Source organism: Astyanax mexicanus, chromosome 9, assembly GCF_023375975.1.
Source record: "Astyanax mexicanus isolate ESR-SI-001 chromosome 9, AstMex3_surface, whole genome shotgun sequence".
Classification (NCBI taxonomy): Eukaryota; Metazoa; Chordata; class Actinopteri; order Characiformes; family Acestrorhamphidae; genus Astyanax; species Astyanax mexicanus.
Window position 1 is genome coordinate 41,235,578 of NC_064416.1, and position 15,760 is coordinate 41,251,337.

Below are 15,760 nucleotides of genomic sequence, written 5' to 3' on the forward strand. Positions count from 1 at the left end.
TCATACTAGATCCTGAATGATTCATACTAGATCCTGAATGATTCATACTAGATCCTGAATGATTCATAGTAGATGCTGAATGATTCATAGTAGATGCTGAATGATTCTTAGAAGAGACTGAATGATTCATAGTAGAGACTGAAGGACTCATAGTAGATGCTGAATGATTCATAGTAGATGCTGAATGATTCATAGTAGATGCTGAATGATTCTTAGAAGAGACTGAATGATTCATAGTAGAGACTGAAGGACTCATAGTAGATGCTGAATGATTCATAGTAGATGCTGAATGAGACTGAATGATTCATAGTAGAGACTGAATGACTCATACTGAATGATTCATAGTAGATGCTGAATGATTCATTGTAGATGCTGAATGATTCATAGTAGATGCTGAATGATTTATACTAGATGCTGAATGATTCATAGTAGATGCTGAATGATTCATAGTTGATGCTGAATGATTCATAGTAGATGCTGAATAATTCAAAGTAGAGACTAAATGATTCACAGTAGAGACTAAATGACTCATTGTAGATGCTGAATGATTCATAGTAGAGACGGAATGATTCATAGTAGATGCTAAATGGTTCATAGTAGATGCTGAATGACTCATAGTAGATGCTGAATGATTCATAGTAGATGCTGAATGAGACTGAATGATTCATACTAGATCCTGAATGATTCATACTAGATCCTGAATGACTCATAGTAGATTCTGAATGACTCATAGTAGATTCTGAATGACTCATAGTAGATGCTGAATGGTTCATAGTAGATGCTGAATGATTCTTAGTAGATGCTGAATGATTCATAGTAGATGCTGAATGATTCATAGTAGATGCTGAAGGATTCATATTAGATGCTGAATGATTTATACTAGATGCTGAATGATTCATGTTAGATGCTGAATGATTTATACTAGATGCTGAATGATTCATACTAGATGCTGAATGATTTGTAGTAAATGCTGAATGATTTGTAGTAAATGCTGAATGATTTGTAGTAAATGCTGAAAGATTCATAGTAGATATTAATCATACATAGTAGTTACGAAACAATGCATTGTGATTACTGAATATGTTTAGTAGACACTGACATTTTTTTTGGAATTTATTAAATGATCTCTCACAAAGAGCGAATGATTCTCAGTTGATATTTAATAATTTATAATAAATTCTGAATGAATCATGTTAGAAACAGTTATAGTAATTCATAGCCGTTGTCTAAATAGGTCATAGTACAAGAATACTGATACACACATGACCTTCAGACTCATGTGTACTGAAGAAACTATTCTAAAGGAAATACTCAGTTTTAAAAATACTCAGTTTTAAAGCCTCTGGATTACGGCTTGTATTACAGCCAGGAGACTGGTCTGTGTGGTGTTGCAAATCCGCTCTGGTTTTCACTTTACGGTGATGTCTGCAGGGACGAGCGTTTCCTTAAATCAGACCTGATGAGGAGTTGTAGCAGAACTGGAGGGCAAAACCAGTACAAACTAAACTGCTGCATTATTGATGAACCTCCTAATGAGGTTTTCAGAGAGGCTGCTGCACTATGACTGCTTTTGATTTGCGTCATACTGCATGTGTGTGTGTGTGTGTGGAATGCACTGTATTCTGATCCTCTAAAAGTGCAGCCTATAGTATTTTAGCCCAAATGAATTATTCAGCCTGTCCGTAAAGAAAAAAGAAGAAGTCTGGAAGAAACCGACCAGCTTATCTCTCTCTTTCTCTTTCTCTCTCTCTCTCTCTCTCTCTCTCTCTCTCTCTCTCTCTCTCTCTCTCTCTCTCTCTTTCTCTCTCTGCAGTCTAAGAAGCAGGATTTGCCCCGTGAGGAGCAGGGTCCATCCATAAAGAATCTGGATTTCTGGCCTAAGCTCATCACTCTGATGGTGTCGGTGATTGATGAGGACCGAACAGCATACACACCCGTCCTGAACCAGTATGTATTTGTGCCTATAAGTAAACCAGTGTGCTTTTAATGTATAGGCATCAATTATATACGGTTAGGATATTGAGCTGGTGTGGTAGCCCTTTATATTGTTATTTTAGTTATATGTTTATAGAATCTTTCATGAGTTACTAATAGAAATCTATGTTATTTGAAAGAACTTTAATGTACACCCACTGAAAAAAATGCATACTGGATAGCAGCAAAACGGTGGAGTAGAATTTACTTTAAAAAACGGTACCACTTTAAAATAAGAGTACCTTTATAAAGGGTTCATAAATGGTTCACATTTACTGTATTAATGGTTCATTAATAATCAGGTATAACACATACGTAGAAAAGGAAACAATATAGAAGGCTGTGGGTTCACTATTTTACAAACAACAGGTCATTGTTGCCCTTTCTATGTATGTGTTATAACTGATTATTAATGATTCTTAAGGCATTTACAACCTAATTACTAACCATTAATAAACTAATTATAAACCATTTATAAACCCTTTATAAAGGTAGTCTTATTTTAACCTTAGGAAAGTTTTTTTTTTTTTTTTTTTTTTATAATTTAACCCTCCTGTTTTGTTAATTTGTCAGGAATAGCAATGGTGTTCCCGGGTCAATTTGATCCGGTACATGATTTATAATCCAATTAATATCCAACATAATAATAATGATACAAACTAGTAATTATAAAAAAAAAATCAAACAAGCAGTGTGAATATTTTATTACTAACTACATTGCTAATTATTTTATCAATATTGCAATGGTGTTCCTTACCTCTAACAGGTAATAGTTCAGTCAGGATAATTTACTCGATTTTCATTAAAAAAAAAATACATGTTCAAACTTTTTTAATGTTTCACTACTTTATTATTTTTGAAAATAGTACATATTAGACATAATAGCTGTACATAACATTAAAACATAACATTGAATTTTGTTTTAGTTTTTGTTTACTGCAGAGGGTTATATGTTGATTACAGTAATTAAGGCAAGCAGAAGAAGTTTTATACTGAAAAACATACTTTTAACTATTTTTCCTAGATCTTCAAACTTTTAAATGGTCAAATTGACCCATAACATAACAGGAGGGTTAAGTAAGTTTTGAAATTCTTTAGTAATGTTATAACCTGCTAAATATTTTATTTATCATAATATTAATTTCTGCAGATGTTAATACATGGCATAAAGTTAAAAAAAAAAAAACAGAGATGTGAAGAAATACACTTTACAACAAGTTTTTATAACAATAAAATACGCTAGCTTCCAACAAAAGTTTTGAATTTTTAATCAAAATTATATATTTGTAGAAATAACTTATTTTTTGAGGTCATACCACATGATGTACCAGATGTTAAAAATGTTTTATTTTTTTACAATTTAAAAGAGTGTTATAAACATGCTTGCTGCTTCCATGGGTCCTTGGCAAACTGGTATATGATGCAACTTCCTGTCAGTAAATTGGTTTCAACATAAAAGTCCCAAAGTTGTAGTTTCTTGATGGGCATACCACATGATGTTCTATAAAATAGAGATGACTGACAAAGATGGCTTGTATATTACAATGGAAATACTGTAAAATTACAAATGCTTTGCAGTTTTGTACAGCACTAAAAACACTTTGAAAAAAAAAAAAAAAAAAAAAAAAAAATATATATATATATATATATATATATATATATATATATATATATATATATATATATATATTTAGATTTTAGATTTAGATTTAGAGCATTTCAACTGCTAAACATGTGGTGAAAATCTCTGCTGCCAACTGTGGCAATGTGTGGATCCTGTAAGAGTACTTTTACTTGCAGTTTTTAGTTTTACTTCTTACAAAAGAAAAAATTAAAATAATATTTTTATGTGAAATTCTGTAGTAACTAGACTGTACTAGATTATTCTTGTAGATAGTAATCAAATAAACTTAATTATATTTACAAAGTCAAAAAATCATTTTTTTTTTTTTACAGTGCATGCAATTATGTCTCAGGCTGATATGTAAATCATTACAGGTGTGGTCTGATTGGACACTGGATCTTGCCCAATGAAAAGGCTCTTAGAGGCTACAGTTGTGTAGTGTACCTCTTGGTGAGAGATCATTGAATGCCAGACAGTAAATAGATGGACTGGAGGATGGAATATAGAGTTAGAATGGAGTGATGGAATTAATTAAATGATTGACTGGAGTAATGGGATAGAGTGATGGAATGCAGTGATAGAATGGATTGATGTGATGAGATGTGATAGAATGTTGAGATTTTATGGAGTCATTGAATGGAGTGATGGGATGAAGTGATAAAATAGAGTAAGGAGGTGATAGAGTGATAGAATAGACTGATAGAATGGAGTGCTGGTTTTGCATTTATCCGCTCCTCAGTCTGTGCTCCAGGCTGCTGAGGGGGTAAATGGAGTCGGGTCAGGCTTCAGATTGGATGGGGAATTTGGTCGGGTCCAGCTTAATTGGGTTCAGAGAGCTTTCTCACAACAGGAAGGAAGGATGAGGTGGAGGGAGGAAAAGAGGAGGGATGGATGAGTAGGAGAATGAGTGAGAGTAAGATAGAGAAAGAAATTAGTATTAGTAAGAGCAGGTAGAGTAACAGTGAAAGAAGAGGAATGGGGAAAACGGAGAGAGAGAGAGAGAGAGAGAGAGAGAGAGAGACAGAGAGAGAGATGGAAGTGCGAGAGAGAGAAAAAGGGATGAGGGCTGGAAGGAAAGAGAGGTCACGGTTGCTGCTCACTTCGTCACACTGTAGCATATGGTGGTGCGTTGCTATAGAAACAGGGCAGTGTGACAGACCACGTGGCGTTTTTTTGTAGGAAACAGTGTGAAGCGAGAGATTTAATGCCACAGAAAGAGAAAGAGAGTGAGAGAGAATAGAGAGAGAGAGAGGGAAAAGGAGAGATAATTAAAGCTCTGACCCTCAGAGTCCTGATAACCACTAATCCCCCAGAGTACAGCTGATCACTGACCCCCAGAGTCCAGATCAACACTGACCCCCAAAACCAAGATCATCACTGACCTCAAGAATACGAATTACCTTGTCTTGATCACCACTGACCCCCAGATTCTAGATCACCACTGACCCACAAATTCTAGATCACCACTGACCCACCGATTCTTGATCACCACTGACCGCCAGAGTCCAGATCACCATTGACACACAGATTCTTGATCACCACTCACCCCCACAGTCTAGATCATCACTGACCACCAGATTTTAGATCACAACTGACACTCAGAGTCTAGATTACCATTGACCCCAAGATTCCAGATAACCACTGACCAGCCAGAATCTAGATCATCACTGAACTCCAGAGGTCCAGATCATGATTGACGCCCAGCTTCTTGATCACCACTAACCCCCAGAGTCCTGATCAACACTGACCACTAGGCCAGTCCAGATTGACATTAACCCCCAGAGTCCATATAACCACTGACCCCCACAGTCTGGACCACCAATGACCCCCTTAGTCCAGATTACCATTGACACCCAGATTCTAGATCACCACTGACCCCCAGATTTCTGATTACCACTGACCCCCAGTCTAGATCTCCACTGACCCCCAGTCTAGATCTCCACTGACCCCCAGATTTCTGATTACCACTGACCCCCAGTCTAGATCTCCACTGACCCCCAGATTTCTGATTACCACTGACCCCCAGCATCATGATTTCAAATGATTCCAAATGAGTCCTCAGCTCTAATAATTACATAACCTGGATGCCTGTACTTAATATGTAACAATGTGCACTTCACCCATAGTTCTACTGTTATTACATGGGTAGGTAATGTGTAATTACACAGTTATTAGAGACCCTTATTATATTTGAGACTGGATATAAATTTTCTGAAGATTAAGAAGATATTCCGTGGAATAAACTAATATATGTTACTAAATAAGGGGTTTTGAGTCAGCATTGGACTGTCATCAGCACCCAGAGTCCGAGAGTGCACAATCGGCCTTGATCTCTTTGTGGGTGTGCAGATGGCACTCTCTGGGGATCCGGTGCTTTCCTCTGAGCAACTGTTAGCCGTCACTCCTTTTGGCCATTACTAGTAATTGGCAAGTCCTAATGAGTGGATGGAAGAACTGGCTTTATAATTTCAAAAGTAAAAAAAAAATATATATATATATATATAAAAATAAAAGTAAAAAAAAAAATTAAAACCAAAAGTTGCTACATTTGTTAAGCATATTAACTATTTTTTTTTTTTTGTTTATGTTCCTAACATGGTGTAACTGGCTGTTCCTGAATTGCAGGTTTCCTCAGGAGCTGAACATGGGGAAGATCAGTGCTGAGATCATGTGGAGCCTATTTGCCATGGACATGAAATACGCTATGGAGGGTGAGTTACTGCGCTTCAGTGTACTGTGCTCTGTCTTCAGAAGGATGCGAGGATTATTTAGGTTGATTTTTTTTATTTATTTGTTTAGGTGGATTCCTCTTCTGACTGGAGTTTGTATAACTGCCAGCCTTTAGATGAATAAGAATTTCATCACAACTGATTTAGACCTCCACCTTCATGTTTTTCAGACAGTCCAGGATGACGTCATACACGTAAATTAAAGCAGACATTATTATTGTGTACAAAGTAGGGGTGTCAAGTTTTATAGTACTGAGGATATTTAAATGTAAATAAAATAATTAATGTAAGAAATGTAAATTGCTATTCTGTTTCTATTAGAGGTGTCAATTAATATACTAGTATATTCTTGTATGTTTGAGGGGAGATAAAGCTAACATGAGGTGCTGAATATTTTGGTTTAGAGCTTAATTTGTATAGAGTATAAAAATCTCAGGGAGTGGTTGGTATTGCACAAATGCTCACAATGGTGGAGATGACCATTTAAATGGCCTGGGGGGAATCTGTAATTCCACTAAGTGTGCATCCTCTTACTTGTGTAGCTGGACCAGGCTAGTTTCTTTTATTTATTTTATTTCTGTAAGTTATGCCATAAATGAGCTTTGGTGCTGCATTAGTTCATGTATGAACTAGTAAGTAAGTAAGTGGAATACGGTCAGAGTGAGTCTGAGTGTTCTATCTGCTCCATGTGCCTCTTGTTTCACCTGCCCCAAAGCTTACTATCTGTTTCGAAGCTAAAAATTCAGATCTGAGACCGGCTTTGGAGCGTTACAACTCGATACAGAACACTGGGTGATGTCTCCTTTGGTATGTTGTTGTCCTTGTTGAAGCTTTCCCATCATTCAGCCAAAAAATTAAATAAAATTGTGCAGGGGCGGGGCACATAATGGCAGAAGTAGGGGTCAAACTTGGTGGCACAATTAACTTGCTTAAAAATAGGCGTTACTGCTTCCAAATTACAGAATGCACTAATTCTTTAACGTTGACAGTCCTTAGTCAGAAACTATCATAAACTAAAACACAAGTAGCTACCAGATTCAGTTTTTGCTGCTTTTTCCACTACACTGGTTTAACTCTTTAAAGTTGGGGCGTCAGAGCTTCAGCACCAGTAGTCCTGTCCCTTGATCTGTCCATGATTGTCTCTCTAAACCAGTCTCTCTCGAGCAGCTTTTTAAGCCAAAATAAAGCCTCAGCTTTCCCAATTACATCCTAATGAAGTGAGCGAGAAGGTGTGATTGGAATGCACGGCCATGCAGCGAGAGGCCTGCTTAACTAATGCACGATTTTCAGGCTCAGCTTCACGTCCACCCTCTGGCTGATTTCCACCGGCGCCGCTTTAATGTGAGATCTGCTGATATTGGGTTCATAAAAAAACGTAGAAAACAAGGTCAGAGTGAGAATTAGAAATGCGTGGTATGGACAAAAGTATTGGGACACTTGCTCAGTCTTTGTGAAAATCTTCTGAAATTAACGGTGTTAAATAAGAGTATATCTTGCTTCTGTTGGAGTCTCCACTGTCATTTTCCAAGGCATTTTCTACTATTGCTTCTAGTGCTGTCACTATGATCATGATATCGCTGGCACGAATCCCGGTCATGCAGCTTGCCTTGAGCTGCCGGAGCCCTGAGAGAGCATAATTTGCCTTGCTTTCTCTCTCGGTGGGTAGATGGTGCTCTTTCACTTCTAGGGTGATGTCGATCAGCACAAGGTGTCTGTGAGCTGATGTATCGGAACCGAGTCGCTGCGCTTTCCTCCAAGTGGAGTAGCAGCAGTTCAAAAAGAGACAGTGATTGGCTTCACATGTGTCGAGGGAGGCATGTACTAGTCTTGACCTTCCTTGTGTTGAGGCATTATTAGTGATTGGGATATACAGCTGAGCAGAGCTGATGTTTGAGTTCTGAAAAATTTCAAATTGATTCTAATGAAGGTTTATTGAAAGTCACGTAAGTTTAAAGCATGTTCAACATTTTACCTAGTTGACGAAACATTTGTGAAGCAAATCAGAAAAGATCCATCTTTGCTAAATATCTCAGTGGCCTTCTGGGTAAATACGAGAATTAATGAGGAAAAGCTTTTTATAATTAGATTTTAATATCAGGGATTTTACTATTTGCTTTCTGCGATTGCTGATAAATCATGCGCCATTTGGTTCGCCATCAGTGCAGTTCTGAATCCAGCATTGATATTTGATCCTGATTGGCCATAAAACTGGGACAGAGACTATTCCCACTGCTACACACATACTCACACAACTAAAGGCCAAAAAACTGAAAGGTAATTCCCTCTGATACTCTCTCTCTCTCTCTCTCTCTCTCTCTTTTTCTCTTTTTCTCTGTGACTCCCTTTCTCTCTCTCTCTTTCTTTTATTCACCCTTTTGTTATTGCTCTTGCTCTAACACACACAGATATACAGGAGAGATAAGATCTAAACTTCAGCTGTTACAAATGAAATATCTTAAATGTCATTATTAATACTGAACCAACGTTCATAAGTCGTAAGTCATTAGTCATCGACAACGTAATCAACATAATCGACAATAAGAGAGAGAGCATCCTGATAGGCCTCTCATCATGCTTAGTTGGCCAATGAGATATTAGTGTGGGTGGGACTCGCAGCATGTAAGAGGGCGGGAGAGAGAATAGCAGTGTTACAGCAGCGTTGTGTCCATTAAACACAAAATTTGCTAGTTCTATGCAGTTTAAACACTGAGTTCTGTATCACCCATGGAAAGTTAAATTACTGCAGAGAGCTGCTGATGAGGTGAGTTTAAACATGCTTCAGTCTTTCATTAACATTTCTAACATTAGTTAAACTAATGTTAAACTAACATTAGTTATTGTTATGGAGATACTGTACCTCTGTCCACCCCCTTAAATTATCTTAAATTCCCTTAAAACTATAGGCTTTAATAGAAAAAGTCATCAGGGAGGTATCTCCTTGGAAAAAAGAAAGAAAAAAAAACTTGAAATACTTGCTAGTATCCTAGAATCTCCTAAAACATAACATTAAACCTGTGTAAATGTTTCCTATAATGTACTTTGTGATTTTTAGTATGATATAGGTTCATCAACATATACCACACAATTGGTCTTGGGGTCTAAATGTTTAGCTGTCCCCACCAGTAGAAAGTACACAAATTAATGGCATGATATAAACATTTTCGCGACTAATCAAACAAATAATCGACCAATCGGCAGAGTATTCGACTACTAAAATAGTCCTAAGTTGCAGCCCTACATTACTGACTATATGAACTGTCTCTAGTATCCAGGAAAGACATTCTACGTAATTCCTCACATTGATGTATTAATGAGGTCTGAAGATCTTTAACTTAATTAAATAATCTCCATGCAACAAAATCAACTCTCGAACTCTACAATCCCAAAAGTACTGGAGTGGAGCGCCATCATTCCAGAGAACACAGTTGCTGGAGGTGCTTTATATACGTCTATAGCCCACGGCTGGCATTAGACAAAGGGCCAGTTTTCTTGGTTCATGTGTTTGTGCTCCAAAGAGTCCTATTCTTTTGGCAGTACTTGTGTACAGAGGTTACACATGCTGTGTGTGTGTGTTTGTGTGTGTGTGTGTGTGTGTGTGTGTATTTGTGCATTTACACATCTGTGTCAGCAATGGGTGTAACCTACTGTTTCTGTAGCTGTTTGCATTAATTAGTAAGGGTGTGTGTCCACAAACATTTGCATGTACAGTGTAAGTGAATGTGTGAATCTGTAGGCATGTGTATGCAGGTGTCCCAGCACTTTTGGGCATATGAGAGAGAGACAGTTACTCCAACAAAAGCAAGATAAACTCTATTTTTTTATAAATATTCTTGATTTCAGAAGAAACAGTGAGTGAGCAGGTGTCCCGAGATGTTTGCCTATAGAGTACCTGTAATTATGGCTTGTCATTTTCCACGTTTATCCTTAATCTGTGTGTTTCTATGGAAACCAGGTGCAGAGACAGTGGTAATCCACACACACACACACACACATACACACACACACACACACAGCGCGGTGCAGATGCTCTGTCTGTTTCTCGGTTTGCCGCCGTGAGAATAAAGTGACATTTGCTGGTCCCCTGATTGTGTATGCATTTAGCATAAATTGTGGCGTGTGTGTTTGTGTGTGTGTGTGTGTGTGGATGGGCACGTGTGTGACTCTTAAGCTCCTTTGCAGTGCTTTGACAGAATCGCACAGAGAATGTCAGACACACACACACACACACACACACATGTTGGTAGTACAGTTGCTTTTTATTAGCTTGCCTATAGAGAGCGATAAAGAGCAGCAGTACATAGTAAATGTACACAGATTGACATAACCCCAAATACAGACATTTGAGTGGAGTAGACTCATAAATTATTCTCACTAAAACCAAGCATTCAAATGTAGCATTACATCAGGAAAGAACAATAAGGATTTTGTTGATGAAAAAAAAAAAGTATTTTACCTTAATCAATGTTTTGCATGTTCAGTATCTTATCCAGTTTTACTTTTTGTTCTTGGCATAAAGACTTGGTCAGGTCAGACTGGAGTTTAGACTGGAGGAGGCTGAGATATGCTGGCTGAGAGATTTTTTTTTTACGTGGTGGTTTCCAGTTGAGAGTACGCTGTGCCCAATTGGCTGCCACTTTTGACCAGTGTGTGTGGATGAGTGTAAGTGGTTTGGTGTAAAGCATGATTGGGTTTCTAAAAAGGCGCTATATAAATTGCAATTTTCTCCATTTATTTATTATACAGACAAAAAAAAAAAAAACATGGTTGTTTTTACTTCAGAAATGTTCTTTACTCTCACACATCTCTATTGTGTGTCTTGTTGTTTAAGGACTTTAGATAAGCGCTCGTTTGACTGAAAAAAAAGAAAATGCTTTTTTTTTTTTTTTAAGAATTGAAGTTTAGTTTTCTTCGGCGCCCCCCCAGCGGCAAAACCTGCAGAATTACAAAGGTCCCCTCTTTTACATTTAGCTTAAAAAAACTTATAGTAAATGGAAAATATATGCACGTAAGCTTTTATTTTTAAATAATACCAACTCTTAACCTGATATTAGTGGCTGATAATGTGTGTAATAATGCATATTTTCATATCGCTGGGCTTAATTATTTGTGTGACATGGCATTTCTGCACTGTGCCTCTATGGGATCCAGTGGTTCCCAGTGGTGTATAATGACATCACATTTGTATACTTTGTATTTGGTTTGTAAGAGCTGCATCGTTGCTGGGTTACCTGTATGTGGCGGAGTAATACAGTAGATGGAGAGCTTCGGTTACAGTGCATTACCGGCTGATAATGTCACTCCTAAAACGCCTCTCAGCCAATCACATTGCAGAGTCAGAACTAACTGTGGTAAAATTTGGTTTGAACCAAAATGCCAGGCATGAGAGGGGCCAAGAACCACAGTCTGGAACAGAAACTGTAAAAATATGTACTTCACCAGTTATTACGCTGTTATTACATGATTGTAAATGTGTAACTACACAGTTATTAGAGACACTTGTTATAAAGCGGGGATCAGCTTTATTTTCGTTGGTCTTCGCTGATGATACTTGCTTTGTGGTCTTGGTGTGACCGTTTATAGTCCGCATTTACACAGCATTCAAAAGACATCATGTTAAAAGCTAGCAATGACAAAGTGTGTGTACAGTGTCTGTGTGTGTGTGTACAGTGTGTGTGTGTGTGTGTGTGTGTCTGTATTCAGAATAGATAAATATTCAGGAACACTCACACAGCAGCAGCATCGGAGCAGCAGTTTTCCCCGGCCGTCTATTCTCCGAGCTGCTTTGTGCAGGATGATTAATTCGTCTCCATAATTTTGTGGCTCATTCTCATTGAGTGGCCGCAGGAGATTGCGACTCAAATCCCACTGAAGGCGCGAGAGCAGATACCGAGCTCCTGATACAAAAGAGCAGCATGCAAGCAGTCATGCTGAAAATCGCTTTGTAGTAATATATTAAAGTGAAAGGAGCTTTTGAATGACGCGTGTTGATGTTGAGGGTGCTCTGATTATAGGCGATCTGTTCAGAAACACAATTTAGCAAGTAGCGATAGGGCCGATACGATACAATATCGATATCGGGGCAGATATTGACGTAATTTAATGTATCGGCTATTGGGCGAGGGCCGCCGATATATCTACCGATCCATATTCCAGTCCACAGCTTGAGCTGGACAATAAACCCACCGTAACGTTAAAATGAAACACAACACTGATCCGGATTCCAGTGCCACAGTTTACCCTGAACCCCCAGCAGCTTTAGTCTGCGGCCGACTGAGTAAACTTTAGCTGTTTGTCTACAAAAAACAAAAAAGTAAAATATTTGGAGAGTTTTTACTTTGGAAATGCCGAACAGCAGAGCAGCTACATGTAATATTTGTTAAGTCAGCAGCCAAGAGGTGAACAGATTGACCCCAGCAGTCTGTTAGCCTAGCTAGCATCGGACAGACAGCAGCTGCATTCTGGTGTTGTAAAGGTATAACATAACTACAGACTGGAGAACTATAGTCTTAATCCACATATCCTATAAAACCACAGGATCTAAAAACACTAACCAGCACAAACACACCCTTCTGTTGTTACAAATAGTGATTTATTTTGTTCGCCACTTAGCCGTTAGCCATCTTTAGTAAAATCTGCAGTCAGCCTAGCTAGCATTGGGCCGACAGCTGCATACAGCTGCGTTCTGGCATTGTGAATGTAATAAGTAATTACCTCAAGTGAACTACAGGCATAATCCACATCAAATATCAAACCACATATCTTACCCACTCTAACCAGCACTAAGAAATCAATCTGTTATTAAAAACAGTGATTAATTCAGCTCAGAAATACAATTAGCATCGCCACTTAGCCGTTAGCCATCTCCATTAATATCTGCAGTCTGTTAGCCTAGTTAGCATTGGGCCTTCAGCTGCATTCTGGCACTACAGCCATAATCCACATCAAATATCAAACCACAGATCTTACCCACTCTAACCAGTACTAAGAAATCAATCTGTTATTTAAAAAACAGTAGCATTAGCATTTAACATCTAGCGCTGGCTGCAGTTAGTGGCAGTAAATGCCACCCAACAGCGCTACACTGAGGAACCCTGAGTGTTCCGGTAAGCCTGGGCGATATTAGCTAGTCTGATATACTCACCTCTGAACGCCAGAACAGATGGATTTACTGCTTCTTAATAACTGACTGGAAAAATTTTAGGTGGCTCTTAACTTATGGTTGTGATTTCTGAGGCTGGTATCTCTATCCTGTGCAACAGAGATAACTCTTGGTCTTCCTTTCCTGATGAAAGCCAGTTTCATCATAACGTTTTTTTTTTACGGTGTTTGCGACTGCACTTGAGTGCTTCTGGTGCTACTTTGAAGAATCTAAAGTCTAAAACATATTTTGGTTTGTTTAGCAGCATATAGCATATTGTCAGTGCATATAAAACAGCAACAGATCCGAAACTGAGCTCTTTTCCACCATAGATGAGAAAGGAATCTGCTCCTGTTGCATATGTAAGTTTTTTTTTTTTTTTTTTTACGTCATGGTCTTCATCTTGATTTGTATCTGAGCTGAGCGTGTTGTGAGCTATGCTTCTTGCTCTTCCCTCGGTGAGGTTTCCCTCAGTAGGGTGTTTTGAGGGAATCTCAGGGCCGGGGGTGGGTTAAATCTGGCTTAAAGTGAGGGAAAGGATTGGAAGAGGGATTAATGTATAGCTTCCAGGATTGGATTGCTGCTTGGAAGCTGACAGATTGATGAGTTTCAGGGTAATGCAGGCAGGGAACGAGAGTGAGGTTTGGTCTACTATAGCCCAGATGGCCTTTGCAAAAGAGAAGAGATTAAAATGAAATACAGAAATAAATAAATAAAATGATTCCATGCATGGACAGACACTTGCACATGCATGGGGAATCTATGTTCTCTACTCTTATTGATGCAGCTTCACTCAACAACACGTCGCTTATGAAGGTGCTGTTTCATCTGCATTGATTGTGGAGTTTTGGCATTGATTAGAATTGATTGTAACTCAAAAACAGTGCATGTCAGAGACGGATTGTTTAACCCTGTAAACACTGGGTCAGTGATTCAATTATTAATACTGAAGTGAAGGTTACTTTAATGCCATTTAGCTTACCAGATCATGTAGAATCCCACAGGGCTCTATTTTAGGACCTATGAAGTTAGTAATGTAATGTAAAAATGTACAGTAATGTAATGTTAAACATATAGAGATTAAAGGGAGTAAGGGGGTGGATCTGTGCTTTAATTCAGTGAAATATTAATCATTATTATATTGACAATAATCATGTCACATGCCTGAAATAAAATAGCAATCAGCTCGTCACACTGTAGCACCCATTTAGCATTCACTTAGTAACACCTTATCAACCACCTGAGATATCAGTAAGCTTTAAGCCATATTGTAACACCATGACAACCCATTGGGATACTATAACAACCACTTAGCATAGCAATGTCCATAGCAATAGCCATGCTGTACCCATTTTGCTTCCAGTAGGTAGCACCACAACAACCACTTAGAAACACAAATGCAACATACCAACCACCTACCAATTACTTAGCAACACCATAGCAATCACCTGAGATTAGTAAGCTGCTAGCAGCCATCACTACCCATCAGTAAATTTTACATTTCATTTGTAAATAAAGAGACCAGAGTCTGGAGGAAGAGTGGAGAGACACACAGTCCAAAACTGCTTGAGGTCTAGTGTGAAGTTTAAACCAATCAGTGATGGTTTGGAGAGACATGTCATCTGCTGGTGTTGATCCACTGTGTTTTATTATCAAGTCAATGCAGTTTTGTTTTCCCACAAAATCTTACAGCACTTCATGATCCCCTCTGCTACGGACAACTTTTATTTAGATGCAGATTTCATTTTCCAGCAGGACTTGGCACACTGCCCACACTGCCAAAAGTACCAATCTGTCTTATATAATATTCTAATTTTCTGAGATACTTACTTTTTGGTTTTCATTGGCTGTAAGAAATAATCATCAACAATAAAATAAATAAATCCTTAAAAAAACAGGGGTTGGACAGTGAATCTGAAAAACCTGGTTTTAGAGCACAATAATTTATCGTGGTGACGGACAGTTCTGGTGGAAACAGGAGAGTTGAGGTGAACATTGAATTCTGCCGTGATTTGATCAGCCGTGGTTTTATGTTTTTTGGATACAATCCGGGTTAGCACCCGAACATCCCTTTCAGACAGCTTCCTCTTACAGCGTCCACAGTTAATCCTGTTGGATGTGGTTGGTCCTTCTTGGTGGTATGCTGACATTACCCTGGATATCGTGGCTCTTGATGCATCACAAAGACTTGCTGTCTTGGTCACAGATGCTCCAGCAAGACGTGCACCAACAAATAAAGTTAACTTAAGATAACTTTAGTGCATTTAATTCTAAATTTATTTACACAGTGTTCAG

General features: G+C 38.2%; 1 protein-coding gene across 3 annotated transcripts in view; it reads left to right on the top strand.

The window, feature by feature from the left end:
• The window catches only part of LOC103026877 (protein unc-13 homolog C), a 365,017-nt gene that overhangs the window by 178,721 nt on the left and 170,536 nt on the right, over positions 1-15,760 (top strand). For all 3 annotated transcript variants that reach the window (XM_049483498.1, XM_049483499.1, XM_049483500.1), the window contains exons 17-18: positions 1,814-1,947; positions 6,224-6,309. In XM_049483498.1, the coding sequence (XP_049339455.1) occupies positions 1,814-1,947; positions 6,224-6,309 (220 nt within the window). The remainder of the gene's footprint in view (positions 1-1,813; positions 1,948-6,223; positions 6,310-15,760) is intronic.